The 19,062-nt window shown below is 39.5% G+C and overlaps 1 protein-coding gene and 1 long non-coding RNA gene across 2 annotated transcripts in view; both read left to right on the top strand.

The window, feature by feature from the left end:
• The window catches only part of LOC149105204 (uncharacterized), a 182,747-nt gene that overhangs the window by 28,264 nt on the left and 135,421 nt on the right, over window positions 1-19,062 (top strand). The gene's annotated exons all lie outside the window — the stretch shown is intronic.
• On the top strand, window positions 22-14,528 carry LOC110045931 (uncharacterized). The gene is made up of 9 exons (XM_089271117.1): window positions 22-118; window positions 675-852; window positions 1,544-1,775; window positions 3,901-3,975; window positions 4,305-4,352; window positions 5,273-5,371; window positions 7,315-7,413; window positions 10,901-10,999; window positions 11,648-14,528. The coding sequence occupies exons 1-9, from the start codon at window positions 22-24 to the stop codon at window positions 13,052-13,054; spliced, it is 2,334 nt and encodes a 777-aa protein (XP_089127243.1). The 3' UTR covers window positions 13,055-14,528.

Here is a 19,062-nt window from a genome sequence, read left to right as displayed (position 1 = left end):
TCTTCCAGTGTACCAGAGAACATGGCATTAGTTCAGTGGGACGTAGGACTATGTCAGCTGTATAGAGCAGGCCATGATGGCGCTTTTGATCTGTGTGTGTTGGATAGTTCTCCTGCGGGTAAGGCCATTTTTTGCATAAATAATTAGATTGAGGTGATCTTGCCTGATAACAACTATTTAAAATTAAGATTAAACTATGTTAGAGTCAACTTTCTGTTTTAGTTGTTGCAGCTGTAGTTTTTGTTGTTCTTGTTGTTGGTGCAGTTGTTGTTTGTTGTGGGTGCGAGATAATTATGGCATGGTTAGGCTCATGTCTATGATGGCCATTCTAAATATCCCAAAAAACTAAGATTGTGCCATTTGCTGCATTTTGGTTACATTGCTGTCTATATCTCTTACAGCCTCACTTTTAGACAAGTGAAAGTTTGATGAAATTATTGACTTGTTTACTGTCACCCTGCATTAACTGCTACAGCAATAGGATCAGTTATGTCTAAAGTATCAAGAATGTGTGTTAATAGTGACATTCAACCAAAGAAATTAAATGTTGAGTTCAGATATGCTGATTTGTTGCTCTTGGAACTTTTAACCGGGCTTGACTATAAAGGTTATAACCTCTTGGGAATTGTTATTAGTTTCACCTGACTTGGTATTGTTCATCATCATCAATGTAGGTGTAGAACATGTGGGTTTAGCTTGCTTTGCCTGCAAGCAGACTCCTATTTTAGGAACATGTTGGAGCTGTTTAGACTGCGAGGATCATGCAGTGAACCTATGTACACCATGTTACATGGCAGATGAGCATGACACACAACATGTCTTTCAGAGGAAAGATTCTCCAAGAGTCCATGGGTAAGTTACTACTTTATGCTTAGAACCCACAACTAAATATCATTGCTTAGTCACTTTTTGATAAAACTTAGTTATAATATAGAGTGTTTTGTTTCTGAAAAAGTTGAAAGGCTATGCAAGATGGAAGATCGCACAAAAACAGCAAAACAAGCAAAACAAGGTTCGCATAGTGAGGGGTTCAGACCGCATACAGATGTATATTTCTCTTTATTGTTGGTGGTAGTGGCAATGGTAAAACGCATTTCTGTACAATACTCATAGCCAAGAGGAAAGTGAATGATAATATTATCATTCAAATACAGTCGATCCTTCCGTAAGCGACCACCCAAAATGTCAAGCCTATGTGGTCGATTACGGGAGGTGGTCGCTTACGAGAGCTTTGACCATATTGGAGGAAATTTTCTCTCATTAGCATATGGTAACTGCAGAGATTTACCCCATGTTTAAAATGTTTTATTCATATGAAAAGTCAATTTCGAGAAAATTCTGTACTTCCCATTTAGAAATTGCGTCTTTTGTACTATCCAGAAATGCGATAGTTACGACACCTTATTATCTAATTTCGCTCTATTATTATCTGGTTTAAGTAGTCGTTTACGTTAGGATGGAAACAAAAGAAAATTTCAATCTTTTAAGCAGTCAGTTTTATTTTCAAATATTTCTTACCCTATATTTTGTTACATTGATGCAGAATTTCTGTCGGAAGAAGAAGCAAGGAATTTAAAATTCAAACAAGAGGCATTTGTCCTGGTGCTAAAGTTACAAGAGGTCCAGACTGGGAATATGACAACCAAGATGGCGGAATAGGGTCGTTTGGTACCGTGAAGAAAATCACAAATTGGAAGGAAAACCCAACAAGTGCAGCGGCTGTCTCATGGGAGAATGGTACTGAAAGTACATACAGGCTTGGCTACCATGGCAAAGTAAGTACAGACGGTGATTGTTACATTTGATTTGATTTCTTCACATTAAACTTCCAGTCGTGAAATAAAGAGTTCAATATTCAAAGTAAGACTGGCTTATTGAGTTACTCGTATTTTTCTTGTGATTGATTATGTTCCGTAAATCCTCTATTAAGCCCCCAGAGGGGGCTTATTGCTGCGGAGCGAGCGTAGCGAGCGAGCAGCAACATAATCAGGATTTAAAAAGAATATGTAGAAGGGAGCACGAATTCTTGAATTCATTGCTTTTTACCAGAATGCATTGCATTTAACCAGGGTGCACTGCGCCACTTTTTACTAAAGTGCATTGCGCCACGATCAACACGACGATGTGACTCCATCTTTTCGCGTAGGTTCCAGTGAGAAAGGTTTAATAGTAGTTATGTTTTGCTCTGATTTACCTGTATTTTAAAACGATGTGAAGGAGATCGTGCTTGACTTTTACAAATCTTCCTTTTGTTCTTAATTTAGTATGTGAAAGTTTGTAAGTCTCGAAGATTAATTGTGACATCTTAATTTTAAACTTAGTATGTCATTTCTTAGCAGTCTCGCCTCCTTGGTCGAATTCTTAAGTGAAGAGAAATCGTCGTTACTAAAGCTTGTAGAATGATTAAAATAAACGAAAACCGTAGAACACGCTAATTTCATAGATGCTGCGATCTATTCCTTTTCATCCAAACATGAATTTAAGTTAAAGGTTTTAGCATTTTCACACATCGCGATGCACGCGTCCTCGACACAGTCTGTCAACATTCTAGAGATATTTAATGCGTACCAGTACATAATCTAGAAGTTAGATTTCTGCTCCAACAATTTCCGCATCTTTCGGTTTTCGCGATCTGGTAAAGAGGAGGTTGATGTGTGTCGTTTTCTGTCCGAAAAAAGTTCAGATCACTATGTGCTTTTTTAACCCGGCCCTTGTTACAGCTCACCATCGATGCGTCATCATGCATGAAGTTGATGCATACAGGGACAGATTTTAAGTTACACACCCGATTTGACACTAATTTAAGAATTGATGCATTCAAGGACAGATTTTAAGTTACACACCACCATTTGACACTACTTCAGTTAAGAAATAAAGGTTACAGTAAATCTTGGAACACGCAGATAGATGAATTACTGCGTTAAATATGTCACTATCAACAGAATGTGCCGCAGCAGTGCTATCTTTTAGATACCCTAGTTTAATTCCTAGCGAAACGCATTTCCAGAAGATGGTATCAATTCTCCATAAAGAACTAAAACGCAAAGTGGAAAAGTTCAAGCACATGAAGTTAGAGGTCATGCAGCCGAAGATCAAAAACAAATTTGAACTTTCAGCACTTGAATAAACCGTACCGGATCAGTCCACGTGAAGTGCTATAGTCGTAATTACATTACAAATACAGTCTATCATTTATTAACTTGACTGTGTGGAATAGGGGGGAGGGGAGGGGGGCTAAAAAAGAGAAAGGTGTTTAATAGCTTTCTTCCAAGGAAAAAGGGGGCCTTATTTGAAAGGACCGGGCTTTATGAGGATTTACAGTATTTGCAATGTACTTTTGTTTTGGTATGAAACCCCCTCTAGCAGGACAAAGGTTGAAGCATTGGCCAGCCGTTGGTATCATGCATCCCGGGGGGGCACTGCCATATATGCGCTATATAGGTATGTGCCGCTGTGAAGGGTATGGTTTTGAAGCAGTTTACTCTAGGATGGGGTATATAAATCAGAGCGTTTGGGTCTAGAATAGGGTATCATTTTTCACAAAACTGACTGGTTGGTTGAAGATTTTATCTAGACTAAGGAAACCAGGAATTGCCACTCAAAAATTTAAAAAAATCAAATCAGCAAGTTTAAATTTACGCAAATCAGCCTCAACAGTGTCGATAGATGGGGGGATTTGGGGAGTTTACTCTAGTATAGGGTAGCAAAATTTAGCTGAACTAGCTCTGGTGTAGGCTAAGGGTTCCAGGGTCCCAGCGGCACATCCTCACTCAGAAATTCCCAAAGTACCTCCCCCGGGTCATGCATGTCGTAATTACTGTTTGTAAAACACGTGATTTGTATTAAATGATGAATTGTATCATACCTCTTATTTTAAATAACATTATTGTTACATCATAGGTGGATTTGAAGTGTGTAACTGCAAATAGTGGTGGTTATTACTACAAAGGTCACCTTCCAAGTCTAGGCCAAAAGGTAAGAAATTCATCTCAAACATCGATAAAATTTAAAACCAAGGAAGACCTTCCTAGCTTTAAGTGCAAGCCTTGACCACATGCATTAAGCCATTGTACAGAATTCAAGCAAAAATGATTCAATCAGCATTAGCGACATGCAGTTATTATATAAACGAAAAGCTCATATCCCCCTCAGTCAATGAGATCTGCTGACTATGTTCAGATTTTCAGAAGTTATTGTTTTCATCAGGTCTTAGCAACAAAACTTGATAGTTCATTGCAGGTTTTCAATAATTAGAGCAGGTACTGAACAAAATGTGCATGTATGTCTTCTTTTTATCTCTTTAGAACAAGACCCATGATATGAGCTGGATGATTAGAGCTGAAAATGCAAAAGTAAGTAAGGTGTAAATCAAAATGAATGGGTTAAATGTAAACATAGCGTCAAATAGAGAGGATAATGTCTACCTATGCTAAAGATTTAAAGTGACTCCCAACGCTTTCGATTTCCAGCATTTCCAGCGCTTCTTCTTTCACGAATCAATGTTACAACTCTTTTAAAGTTGATGGTATGAAATTGGTACAAAACAAATGCATAATCATTGGTAGGCAAATTATGGTGAGTTTCGTGACGCAAAAGGTTACCTTAGCAACAGCATAACCCTTTAAAAGTCCTTTAACTTAAGCTTAATTTAAAAGTGCTGATAACTTCAAATTATTATTTCAATTATTTCAATTATTATTATCAAATTGTAATCAGCAAAGAAGAAAAACTTTGTCCGAAGTCGAGAGCCGTTTCAAGGCTTGGAGCCCGTTTCTCGAAAACCCGGAATCTTTTCGGGCCCGAAAAGCCATTTTTGGTTAATCGGTATTTAAAGACAGACCAGTGTATACGCCTGAAACCTCTTGTATGAAGAGAACGTCTGTTCGTATTAAGAATATAGGAATAAAACAGCTTTGTAATCAAAAGGTTTGAGATTTTGGTACGGCTTTTCGGGTACGAAAACTTTTCGGGACCTTCGAGAAACAGGCCCCGGGGGTAAAGTTTTTCTCGATACGGACCGACCCGGCAAAGGCGGAAAATCATAACCAAAAGATTTTGAAATCCGAATATATCTCTCGGCCCGTGCTGTAAATTACGGATCCTCGTTCTTTTCCCGTTTGAGTTATCGTCCAAGCGTTTCGCGCTCGAAAAGGATAAAAACTCGGTCTATAAACTACAGTACGGGCCGAGAACACCAGGTTATTAAGAGGTATTTATGATTCATATACTGCCTTTTTTTTAAACATGCATTGTCTTTTAAACTACTGTAAAGGCATCAACAAGTGCTTTACACAAAGCCTCAATCAGTGGACAATGCGAGACTGTTAGAATGCTGCTTGAAAACGGGGAAGATGTTGACCAAACAGACATGGTAAATGTACTTTTTTCCCTTTCTTTTATGAAATGGTACTGGATTCTTTTCATGCGGTTATACCAGTCGGTTAAAGGCAGCCTTAAAGTTCAGAGGGTTCTGACGGCGGAAATGAAGTTGACTTCCTTTATGTGTTGAGTTATTCTTCGAAAACAAACTGGCTACACGGAAATCGTCAAGATATGTAGAAGCGAAAATGCGAGGAGAAAATAACATACAGGAAAAGGTCGGTGATATTATGAAGTGCAATTGTTGTGTTTAAATCTGGATATCCGAGCAGCGTTCAAAACAAACCTAACCTACGTAGCGTGGGTCTAAAGTCTTGGTTGATGACCTAACACTAACGGCTAGTTTTGTATTACTGCCATTTTGCATCGGAGCCAAGTGGAGCACAACTGATCCTTAATTTTGAAGTTGGTAAACGTAAATTAACGCTGTGATCGAGTGTTTGGCGGGTTGTCCAGTACTCACGCATGACTGGTACGAGACGTGAAGCAACGTTAACGTGCCAGTGCGCACGCCTGAAATAGTGTTGTTGGAGATCGTGGGAAGTGTGGTAATTGTACATCGGCTTTTGTGTTGCGTTACCTCATATTTTAATAAGGCTATGGTGACGATAGAACAACGTTTTTGTATCTAGTGGAAGGTAATAGCGCCATTTTGAGGCATAGATACTTTTACTGGTGTTTTCAAATTTGTAGGAAGAATTATTGCGTTCTTCAGGGGCGAATGACGTCATGTCCATGTTTGTCCATGTGCTTTCTTTCGCGTGTTGCGCAATATTGCGGACTTTCGAGTGTCGAGGAAGCTTATTGTGGACTCTAGCGGATACTGAAGTTGTTTATTTAAAATTCGAAGTCAGTGTTAATGGCAGTTAAAAACCTTGTAGGCATGTCTTTACGAAATGTGTACGACTTTTCGAGGCGGCTTATTGAAGACTGTAGCGGATAAGTTGTTTATTTAAAGTTCGAAGTCAATGTTAATGGCATTTAAAAACCTTGCCGACATGTCTTCACGAAATGTGTGCGACTTTTCGTACGAACAAAAAGCTGTAGTTTGGCTGCGTGTTGTGTACCCTCTTCTCTTCGTCCGAAACCAATGCTGCTTTCTGCTGAATAAATCAAAGGAGGAAATGATTTTCACTTCGCTGGCCTAGATTTCTTTGCGCAAACTATGTAACGTAAACCCAACGAAAGTGTTTACTTAGGAAATGAGTTCAACTCCCAAAGGGTTACTTTGGTACACCAACATGTCCTCCGTTTCATTGTTGCGGAAGTGAAAATGCCCTGTAGCTGTCACCCCAAAGCCAAGGCGATTCGAAGTCGTGTTTGTAAACAAAATAATTGTCCTAGTTTTGGCAATAAAACCACGTCGTCTCGCATACCGACGGAACAAACATGGTTGGTGTCGATTAACACGGTCAGTATAAAATATGCACTGCGGACTGCGGACTGCAGACTACGGACTACGGACTGGGTATAAAACACAGACTTATGTATAAGACGCGGACTAAGCATTACGGACTGGGCATAAAACGCGCGCGGACTCAGGTATAAAATGGGGACTGCGGACTAAATGCGGCCTCCCGACTGCAGTCCATGTTTTTTACTGACCAGTCGTAACTAATATTACACAATACATTTATATACGAGAACAAACCCTCTCGTATGAACGTGCTTTGCGATCAATTCATTTGTTCTCGTCCCTGCTGAAGGGAGACCAATTTCACGCCTACCTAACAGCTCAGGCACAAAATGCTGTCCCTAGAATTTTTTTTTTTTTTTTAACATACCAGGCCTACCAAAACTCGAACGCACTCTTTAATCTACGATTACTACTAGTAATGAAAGACTACTTTCTTTTCAAACGAGGGCTAGTTGGGACTGGGTCAACAAAAATTATGTGGCCTTCGCGGGGTTGACTCTTTGTTTGTATTTCTGCAGTTTGCATTGACGTCCCTTCACCTAGCAGTCTGGTATGGGCACGAGTCTGTTGTTAAGCTGTTGTTACAGCACGGTGCAGATGTCAATGCTGTGGACAGAGTAAGTTGATAAGCCAACACTTAATGAATCGTCTTTACTTTAACTAACTTACAGTTTGTCCCTGTGAAGTTCAAAACTCAAGTTTATTTTAAATCAAAGCATGTTTATGCGTTTCCTGGCGGGAATGTGAAATTGGAAACCGAAAAACCAAAACCTATTGATTTCTGGCGGTATTCATCTCTTGTGAAATTGTTACGTTGAAGAGAAATGTAGAAATGAGGCTTGGGTTGTTCAAAAGGTGGATAGCGCTATCCACAGGATAAATCACTATCCAGTGGATAAATGCTAACAAAACAAACCGTGCTATCCACTGGATAATGATGTTTCCGGAGGATAGCGTTATCCACCTTTTGAACAACCCAGGCCTGTTCAGTAGCCCTCTGAAAATTAAACAGTAGCTGTGTGTTGCAGAATATTTGTCCCGCATATTCGTCATCAGCATTGTGGGCCACGGGTCATTGCAAAATACAAATGCTTCTTAACTATTACAGGTGATATAATTTAATTTAGGGTAGGTTGTTCGTTATATCTTCTATGTCTTCCCATCAAAGCGACTTAGATAACATACACATTTTCAAGTAATTACTGGGAAAAGCTGTTGCCGAAATGTTTCCTAGTAGCCATGCAGTCCCAACGCTCACCAACTTCTTAATGAACTTTCGCCGTGATGTCATGAAACTTCATCGTGGAAGACCTGCAAATCCAGCTCACCTGGAAATAGACTTGAGTTGGGTAAGCCTCCATAGTTGCCTGAGAGGTCTTTTTGATGAAAACCTGGAGCAGTATTTTGATCGAAGCTGGAGGATTGTTCATTTTCAGGCGCGGGGAGATGATCTTCAAAAAGGAATAATACATCTCTTCAGAAGTCATTTGATGCATACTGTTTCGAGGAAGCTAACTCGTATGTAAGTTCAGTTGCATATTACTTTGCATCACAGAAAATATAGTACCTTGGTCAAGTTGTCGTGTTTAAGAAAAAAAATTGTTCCTTTTTGGAAGTCTCATTGACTCGATCTTACTCTCACCACTAGGCCTTGGCAGTCATATTTCCCCTATCGTCATTAGACAAGTTACACTGCCACCGGCCTAATCTTTTGCCATTAGTTGTCTAATCTCTAGGAACAAAAAATGAACCAAATATACCTATACAAATATAAATATACCCTGAATTTCAAATGCATGTTATATAAAATGCCGAGACATGCTTTCATGTTCAAAGTCTGCTTTAAGTTGCTGTCAATTGAAAAGTCATGTGACGAGTTATTTACTTCAAGAAAAGCCAGTACGTGTGTATGTTATATGAAAGCACGATGTTCAGGTGAAATTTTTCGATAGTAATTGCGTTGAGATGGGTGTAAAAGCCATTGAGATGGACTTGCAATACGGTAAGCTTTAAAATGATGCCAAATTGGTGTCAATTGAAAAGTCACGTGATGAGTTATTCACTTCCGGAAAAGCCAGTACAAGCGTGTATGTTATTAAAGCACGATATTCAGGTGAACTTTTTCGATAGTAATTTCGTTGAGATGGTTGTAGAAATCGCTGAGATGGACTTACAATACGGTAAGCTTTAAAATGATACCAAGTTGCTGTCAATTGAAAAGTCACGTGAAGACTTATTCACTTCCCGAAAAGCCTTTACAAGTGTGTATGTTAGTAGAGCACGATGTTTGGGTGAAAGGTTTCCATAGTAATTTCGGTGAGATGGGAGTAGAAGCCGTTGAGATGGACTAATGAGACGGTAAGCTTTAAAATGATACCAAGTTGCTGTCAATTGAAAAGTCACGTGACGATTTATTCACTTCTGGAAAAGCCAGTACAAGTGTGTATGTTATTAAAGCACGATGTTCGGGTGAAAGTTTTCCATAGTAATTTCGTTGAGATGGGTTTAGAAGCCGTTGAGATGGACTAATGAGACGGTGAGCTTTAAAATGATACCAAGTTGGTGTCAATTGAAAAGTCACGTGACGAGTTGTTCACTTCCGGAAAAGCCAGTACAGGTGTATATGTTATTAAAGCACGATGTTCAGGTGGAATTTTTCGATAGTAATTGCGTTGAGATGGGTGTAGAAGCCGTTGAGATGGACTTACAATACGGTAAGCTTTAAAGTGATACCAAGTTGCTGTCAATTGAAAAGCCACGTGACGAGTTATTCACTTCCTGAAAAGCCAGTACAAGTGTGTATGTTATTAAAGCACGATGTTCAAGTGGAATTTTTCGATAGTAATTGCGTTGAGATGGGTGTAGAAGCCGTTGAGATGGACTAATAAGACGGTAAGCTTTAAAATGATACCACGTTGGTATCAATTGAGAAGTCACACAGCGAGTTATTCACTTCTGAACAAAGGATATTTACAGCATCTTTTTACAAATTTACGTGAGCGTTTGGCGCAAAATAATAGCTTTGAATGCAGCTAGAAAATGTTTTTGAACAATTGGTAAAAACATTTACCGGTAAATGATTTTATGTTCTAATTTCCACTACTGAATTTTAATTCGAATTGGCAGACAGTTTCAGCCCGTCGAATTGGCAGATGGCGAATTGGCAGTGAATTGGCAGACAACTTCAGCTTGGTGTGGATAAATGTTAACAAAACAAACCGTGCTATCCACTGGATAGTGATTTATCCGGAGGATAACGTTATCCATCTTTTGAACAACCCAGGCCTGTTCAATACTGAGTCCTCTGAAAATTAAGCAGTAGCTGTGTGTTGCAGAATATTTGTGCCACATATTCGACATCAGCATTGTGGGCCACGGGTCATTGTAAAATATAAATGCTTCTTAACTACTACAGATGATATAATTTAATTTAGGGTAGGTTGTTCGTTATATCTTTTATTCCTTCCTAACAAAGCGACTTAGATAACACACACATTTTCAAGTAATTACTGTAAGGACACTCGAGTCATGAACACTTGACATTCTTTTGTACATAGCTTTGGTGACTAGAGAATGAGGGTTCTTCGTGTAATGCAAAAGATTAGCGTTTTTGCATTGTAATAACGCTAAATAGTTTTGTTGATATGAAGAACCTCCATTGTGTTATCACGTCCACACTGTAACTTGCACAGCATAGCGACTTCAATGACATTGAACACTATTTTCCTGTCCTTTGTTTCTACAGTAGTATTAAAACTGTTTGAAACAGAGTTAAAGTAAAGTTATCTCAACTCTGTTTCTTTTTTCGGAAATTTTGTGATGTTATCCAACTGATCTCGATGACGTTGAAGTTAGTCTCCTTTTGTCAATGTCCTTAAAAAAATATATTGCGAAATGGAAAATTCCCATTAACCATTTCATAAAAAAATTTAAGCTGTGTAGGTTTCAGAAAAATTGACAGACTATTGAGCATTCCGACGTTGTTTTGCGATAAGTTTCATGAATAAAACGTCTAGTCAGTGTTTTTCTTTTGGGGCTCTTTATGTATGGGTGGTTAACTTACTCCACACAATTTTAAAACGCTGTGAACTTTTTGTTTTGAAGTTTCAGAAAACAGCTCTACAAAAAGCAGAACGCCACAATCACCAATCCATAGTGCAGTTGCTCCTGAAGAATAATGCGACGCCAAGCTATCAACAACCGGTACGCTATATTAACTATTCTTATTGATTATTATTTTAGGACATATTGTTGCCTAGTGTTTCTCTTGGTTCACTTTATCAACATCCAGCCGACCTAAAATAGAATTGATCCTATGGTTAACGTAAAGATACTTTCAGCTGAAGTTCGTAAACCATTGCAACCCAGCACATCCTTTGGAAAATTGGAATACTTCTCCAAGTCAGTTTTTCGCAAAGAATATCAAGCTCAAGTTATTTTAAATTTCATAAAACAGAAAGAAAAATAAAGGATCAATGATCCTGACATCCCAAGCGATACCAGAGAGGCTGGTAACTGTTGTGAAGTTTATCCAAAATGTCCTTTAGCACAGTTGAAATCAAATTTAAAACTAAATTTAAAGAAAAATGATTGAATGATGGTAAGTTTTACTCTCAGGTGAATGCGTACCGATCTGGTACTCAAAATGTCTTAGAGACACTTCCTCCTCCACAGGCTTTTCCTATTTTCTTCTCACTTGTTAATTATTATATTTTTTACTATCGCGCGGGCGACTGGGGACGAGGTAGTAGACACAAGGCAATTAACCATTACTCTAAATCAACAAAAACATTGGTAATTTAAACTCACCTTTGTTATATTAACTTCTTAAGTTTTACCTTTTCATTGCAGCTCAGCCTGAAGTCACTTTCAAGGAAGGCTTTCTTGTATTTGCATAAAGAATCGGGCTTCAATCTGTTACAGGGGTTTGTACTTGAAGGAAACTATAGCACGGTTTTCAAAGTTCACGCCCTCCTCGGTAACTTTGTAAAAGAGATGAACTTCGAGAAAACGGGAAACAACGCCAAAAGATTTCCTGGAAAGACCGCAGTTGATATTCTGGCGAGTTTGGACAAGAATCGGAAAGGGGATGCTGATATAAAGAAACTTTACAAGAACATGGTCGAGAAATACAACTCACGAGCAGAGCTACACTTGTGTGGTCGCAATGATGATGCGGAAAAGGCTGTGGAGCTTGTTCTAAATGATGGTGTCGATATCAATATCCCTGCAAAAAGCAATCGTACGCCTTTGTTGGTGGCGTGTCCCTCATCGTCAAGTCAGTTTATAAAGACCCTCGTTGATCTTGGAGCTCACGTAAACGTTCAAAGAACTGATCACAAATTTGCTCCTGTGGTGTTAGCGGCTAATTGGAACGACTACATGGCCACTCTCATCCTTTTACAGTATGGAGCTGATGCAAACATTCAAGATGACAGAAGACTCACACCACTGCATTATAGTGCACTTGAGGGAAATTTCAGTGTTTCGAAGCTACTTATTGAGTCAGGATGCAAGGTCAACATGCGGGACAACGAAGACAAAACGCCACTTTATTTAGCAGTTCAGAATAAACATGAACACGTGGTCAAACTTTTGCTTGAAAGCAATGCTGATGTCAATATGCGATACATTCAGGATCCAAAAGAGAGAGTTTACATTGTTCGCGGGAAAGACAAGGGAAGACCAACCTGGTATTGTGTCATGGTGGAGAAATCTTTACTGGGTTCATTTTTGAAACGGACTAGCGGGGGCAGGCTTGACGTAGCAGACTTCGGAACTGTTCTTAAATCTGGGTGGGGAGAAAATCCTTCTGACAGCACCAGAGAGGAAATGAGTAATAAAGCACGTGCTCTGTATAAAGAGGTGCAAGGCAATGCACTGCTGCATCAAGCGTGTGAAAATAACGACACCCAACTTGTGAAACTACTTGTGGAACACGGAGCAGATATCAATTGCCGAGATACTGAAGGTTTCACTCCTTTGCACGTTGCAGCGATCCATGGTAACATGCAAATTGTCAAAAAGTTTGTCGAGCTTGGAGCTGACGACAACTTGACCACACTGGATGGAAAAGATGCAGCTCACTTGGCTGAATTGAACGAAGAAACAGAAATTGAAGAATTCCTCAAATCAAATGAAAGACGCGTTAGGTTGAAGGCTGTTACTTTGCAAGAGACTGCGAAAGAAAAGAAGTTCAGTACAGACGCTTCTGTTGATCGCGCAACGGCAGAAAGATTTATTCCTAGCGGTTTGTAACATAATCCTAAGGAAGAAAAACCGCCCTGCAATTACACCGAATTAAATAATTCTGCAGTTTGAGAACCCTGCAGTTTATTCCTGACTTCGGTCGTCGTCGGTATTAAAAAGCCAACTAAAATTTCTAGCTCTCTAGAACGGTACACAATTTTACGCATGCGTCGCCAGCAAAATGTACGAGCGACTGCTGCACGACATAACGAGCAGGGAATTGGAGAAGATTACGTTAGCAGAGAATAAGGCATTGTACACAATAATTAGTATTTTTTGAAGACAAATCCCCTCTTAGTTACTGTAGTACAATGTGTATTGGCAGTGTACAATTGGAAATGCTGTAGTGAATCTAAGCGTCTTGCCTTCTTGATTAATCTTAGTATTTTAGTCAGGTTTAAATTACAGTGGAAGCTCGTTATTGGCAGTATTGACGAGTTGGCCTAATTTACGGGTCGGGATTATGGCCCTTGCCCGGTTTAAATAGGATTAAACATAAAAATACAAGGTATCAACCAACTATAGAAAATATTGTGCCATTGCCCTTCCGCCAAGAACCCATTGCAAGTTATAAGCTGTAATCTTTCGAAATCACTGCGTGGATTTAACATGATGGGAAGAAAAGATTTAACCAATTGCTATCGGTTTTGGCCTTCTAAGTCAACAGCTTTCAAATTTTTTGAAAGTGTATTTATTTGTTTTGTGAGGGCAAAATTTATGAGGATTTTAACGTGAGTTTCATTTATATTTATTATAGAGGTCCTTATGCGTCCCATGGCCCAGTGAGGGCGGGTGACAATTATAAAGCCTTCTCGCCAACTGGCAAACTGTCCGTAAAGAATATTACGGCAAAGATCTTGAATGATTATATTACCCAACGCATATACCTCTTACTAACCGAGTTCGAGGTCCGTACTGTAAGTTATGGAGGATCCGTAAGTTACAATACGGACCGAGATGACGAGGTTGGTAAGATATTCATTATATCTCTACTGTGTGCTTTAAAACGAGTCAATTTCAAATCATTGCTAAGTCGTACGCACGTTTGAATACACCATTTAAGATAAAAGGAAGTCTGAAACTTTAACTTGCATCAACGTTGAGAACACTACGCGATAAATCACGAAACATTTTGGCAGAAATACGGTCCGCTAAATGGACTAATCCCAGTGCGCTTAGTAACTGAGGGATATAATAAAAGCGATAAAGATTGCAGTTGGAAAAAGGATAGTTAGAAAATCTAGATTTCGTGGCTTCATTTCTCCTACAGTGCTAAAACCTGGTGAGGGTTTTCCGTAGATGCAGAATTTTCTCCTACAAAGATCTTTTGGAACAGAAAGAGACAGAAAGACAGTAGGTCAGATGAACATAAGGTATTTAATTTCACCGTGCATGCAGCATAAAATTCAACTTCTTATCGCGCTGACTGTGTTTGTCACTTATAATCAGTGAGATTCCTTCAATAAAGCCTTGACTAGCGTCACTCTTTCAACTGGTGATCCTGTGCCTGAACTCCTCCGCTAAATGTGCGTTGGCTAACATACATGCATTAGCTTACCATTTTCAGATCACTGAACTTAACAGAACATTTTGAGGAGCGATTTGCATTGTCATGATTGCAATGAAAAGTGCAGATACAAAACTTGGTAGAAGCTAGGCTTAAATTGAAAAAGAGAATATAGTTTTAGGTCGTTAGATTTCGAAATTATGGGCACTGTTCTTGATAATCAACCACTGATCTCCGATAATGATTTATGAAAGACTGAGAATGGAGTTTTTGTATTAATTAAATAACGCGGGTCCATTCACACGTAGTCGTTCAATTGTACAGTCTCCCGCTACCCCAGCTCCATTGAATTCGTGACGAATGACGCCATTGCAAACATCTAAACAGATCCAGGAATGCACGAATGAGAAATATTTTCCCGAGAAACAATAATTCACCTTCACTTGAACGAGCTCAGCAACTAACTTATTTGAAGGATAAGATGGAATCAGCCATCGACTCGTACGACTTTCGCGCGACTCATGAGCGTGCTGTTCTAACAACCCAGCGTTTCTGTAGAAACCAATATGATGAATATGTTTCACCATTTTTGTTTAGATGCCGATGTGGCGCAAAAAGTAGATGGTCGCCCGAAACGCGGGGGGGCACATCATTTTTTCCTACGGGTCACTTCATTTTTTTAAACTTTTTTTTCTCACTAACGGATTTGTTTCTATGTATATATGTCTGAATTTATGAAAACCGTGTTAAAGACTTTACACCAAAATAGCGGGCATGTTTTGGAAAATCGGTTAGAAAATGTACATAAATATGCCCATGTCGTACCGAGAGTGCTATCTACCTCGTGTACTCTTAATAGAGTCCATACCATGCCTATACAAGCCTTTGAAGTCGCTGCAAATGAGTCGAACGAGCCAATCAAAGCTAAATTAGAGCTTACATCGATCATTTGGTTCGCCGCGGCACTAATTTAGACAGGCTTAACCTCTGCGATTTCACCTAAATGACCTCACTATGTCTTTACTGTAGGTTAAATTAGCCAGTCACGCTAACAAGAGCATGGTAAGCAGTGGAATCGGTTATTTACCTCTATATTTCAGCCAAAAAGTAGCCGTTGCGTGACATTTCATTTCAATATCTGACCGGATTCGCAAAAATATAGCCACAGAATTTGACTTGTCACTGATAACCTTGATACAATTCTGTCCTAGAGCTAGCTTTCCACGAAGCTTATCGTAGCTCAAATAACAGCAAATAACCCCCCTGTATGCCTTTTGAGGCCAGGAAGACTAAATTCAGCGTCTTTTCGTTGAAACATGAATTGTACAATTTAATTAAGAGTGCTTTCAACATGAAATTGGAGTCTAGATCAAGACGAACGTACAGATATCAAAACCGCGGCGGAGAGCTAATCTATCGCTTTCTAAAGGCCTGCATCGTCCTAAATGGACTGAACAAGAGCTTCCTACATCGAGAATCGATTGAACTTCAAACAAACTAGGCCATAGTTAGCAGTAAGCGAACACTCAACATGTTGTCGTTACGTCAATTATCGCCCGGAAGCCACGCAAATAAATTTCTTCCGCGCTAGCGAATCACAGACAGTTCTGATACTTAGCTAAGCCGAGAACGCCTAAAATTGATAAAACAAGGAAATTCTACTCACGATCAGCGCTTGAACTCATGTTCTTCTCTCTCCTCGTGGCCATGTTTTGCTCGCAAATAGCAATGTCCCGGATGTACTTCAATTTTGTCGAGCGCGGAATGGCACATCCAGATTTCAACAGATTTTTTTCTAAGTCTTTAGCTACATCAAAGTTCGGAGCAAATGACGCCAACAGCAGCTACAGATGTCTAGTCCATTGCACGTCTAAGCCCTAAATCGATGTGGCTGTTTTGCTGTCTAAAGCAAGCACAACATTATCGCCACAGGGCAAACGCCCTACTGTTACCGGACTAAATGTGACCCGTACAGTTTACACATCTCCTCAGGCCCGTCTCAGGTACGATAATGGACGACGCTTACTAGCAAATCGTTAGACTTGGGCCTTCATTGGACTTAATGATGCAAATACAGACAGCAAATACAGAACGCTAATCGGTCGCTCCTTGTCAGAGTCACGGCGCGAACTGAATTCAGACGAGTGTAGCCTGGACTAAACTTAACGCAAATTGAAAAAGGGGGGGGGGGGTGGGGGGTCGATAACTAATGAAAAAAATACCTAAATAAATGAAACATGCGGCAAGGAGTTTCTACATTTCATGCTAGGTAAGATTTACAAGCTGCTGTTATAGCGAAAGCAGAAAAAAAAACAAACAAACAAACAAAGAAATGAAAAAAACAAATAAATCAAAAAACACCTGATTCAGTCTTTAACACCGTTTTCATAAATCCAGACATATATATATTATATGAAAAAAAATAAACATTTACCGAAACACAGCGTTAGTTTGCCGATGAAAAATTAATCATCTGGAGCTTTTGATCATTCGAGAATTCGTCCAGCACATCGATCGATTTCGAACTTAAAATATGCCAGCCTTATTAGAGCCCTAAGTTATCACTGGTGTCAGATAGGATTGTGAAGGAAAATTCCCTTACAATCGAATCGAGGAGAATGAACCTTGAAGTCTTTCCCTTGCCGTCCTTACAACCGTATATAAGCTTTATAGTTATAACTGCGGCTTGTGTCCTGGTGGTACGTTCAGGTCAATCATACAGGGCGCTACTTGCACTGGACAGCACTGAACTGGTTTAACAGTGAGGACTTCAAGCTAATAAAACACACCCTGTCGACCGTGTAGAAACGATCCACGTATAAGGAACATTGCCTCAGAAACAAATCACTTGGTGAATAAATAGTTTCCGCCTTGGGCGCAAGTGACTGCCAACGCTTATATACTGGTCAGGGGATGTAGAAAAAGTTCACAGGAATCGAAGGAAGGATGGACGGAAGGAAGAAAGGAGTCCCGTGTTTCAAAATCGAACGACCGCGCAGCGCTCGTTCGATTTGAAATCAGAAGTATGATTTCAGACCAAAAATCGCACTCCACTCAGTTCAATTGCCACTTTATTAAATCCGTTTTGAAATCACACAATTTTATCGCCTTAAATTTAGATTTTTGGTGTATTGTTCCAGTAGCCGGTTTGTTAAAAAAGGGCGGAACCGGAAGCGCCTTTACGTCTCATTTAGTATGCAAAACGATGTCATGTGACGAAAACTCATTCGAGCATGACAAAGAAACAAGCAATTCTGAAGTCAGAACGAAAATAGTGTACTTCAGGGATAAAAGTTCAGTTCTCGTCGCCTGAATCAATTATGGAAGGCCTTCCTTTCTTCTGTGGTTGAGACTGAGACTCATTGTCTTTGGAGAAGGAATTTAAAGATGCATATCTTATGTAATTCTGCGATCGATTTCTTTTGAGTTGTGAAACTCCCTCGAGTGCACGATGCCCAGTGGATAGTACGTTTTTTTTCCTTTTAAATACCATTCAATGGCACGATTTTAAGGGAGTCCAGCTTGTTATCATCTCCGTTTCTTTTTGTGACCTCGGCGTAGGACTCAATACTCAGGACCTTGTCAAGTTCTTGCGGCGCCATTTGTTTTAAGATATTTCCAAGATGGCGGCACTGGCACGGGCTTCGTAAGACGTTCGTTCATTCACTATTTTGTGCAGTGTTTATTCACAGCGACAGAGTTGAGCTCTTTTGTTGCTTCGTTTGAAACTACCGGAAACCTGGAAACATCTACCTTCTTGAGATGGCTCTGAATTTGTTGTTGTGTGGTTTTCGTTTGTTTATGTTTTACTGGACTCGATATCATACGGATCTTGAGCAGATGTTGAAGAAAAATCGCCAAAATATTCGTCAAAATGGACACTGAAAGTTGGAAACTTCCATTAAAGTATGTCTTCAGCCTGAAGGAGCCCATAATCGTCATTCAGAAACTGTAATTAATTAAATTCGTCAATTTTTTTGGAAAAAACTACAATAACAACAAAGTTTTGGCAATAGCAGTTGCAAAATTCTCCAGACAATGGCTTTTTGCCTTTCATTTTCCTGAAATTTTATTGATTACTTTAAACTAATCTTGAAATCTGATTGGTTGTTTTGTTTTACTGTCCCATTCTCATTGGCTGGGAAAAAGATGCGATTTACTGGGAGCAAAAAATAGTGCGATTCGTGAATAAATCGCTCCACTGAGAGCCAATCAGATTACATGGATAACCAGTGATTTCAAAATGGATTTAATAAAGAGTGAAACCAGTCATCCTTATATATGCGATCAAGTTCAACCGTGCGCGACCATCCTCAGAGGGGAGTTCATCCATTACCCGGATTGGAAGTCGTCCTTTAAAGCCGCTCATACTGCGCAAGAACCTACCATCAAGTGATAACATGTATTATTTGAAACGATACGTCGTGGATCTGCCAAAGAAGCTATCAAATGAATAGACTTTTCCTGTAAAATTCATCAGAAGCCTACGAACGAACATTCTAGACCAGAG

Source organism: Orbicella faveolata, unplaced genomic scaffold (genome assembly GCF_042242905.1).
Source record: "Orbicella faveolata isolate gen_17 unplaced genomic scaffold, um_ofav_v1 contig_34, whole genome shotgun sequence".
Taxonomy (NCBI): domain Eukaryota; kingdom Metazoa; phylum Cnidaria; class Anthozoa; order Scleractinia; family Merulinidae; genus Orbicella; species Orbicella faveolata.
Note: the sequence above shows the minus strand (reverse complement) of the source record. Positions and strands in the feature narration are given on the sequence as shown.

Coding starts and splice junctions, on each gene's coding strand:
- LOC110045931 (XM_089271117.1), top strand. CDS start 22: ATGGCATTAGTTCAGTGGGACGTAGGACTATGTCAGCTGTATAGAGCA. Junction 1,776..3,900: donor GGCTTGGCTACCATGGCAAA/GTAAGTACAGAC, acceptor GTTACATCATAG/GTGGATTTGAAGTGTGTAAC. Junction 4,353..5,272: donor TTAGAGCTGAAAATGCAAAA/GTAAGTAAGGTG, acceptor ACTACTGTAAAG/GCATCAACAAGTGCTTTACA.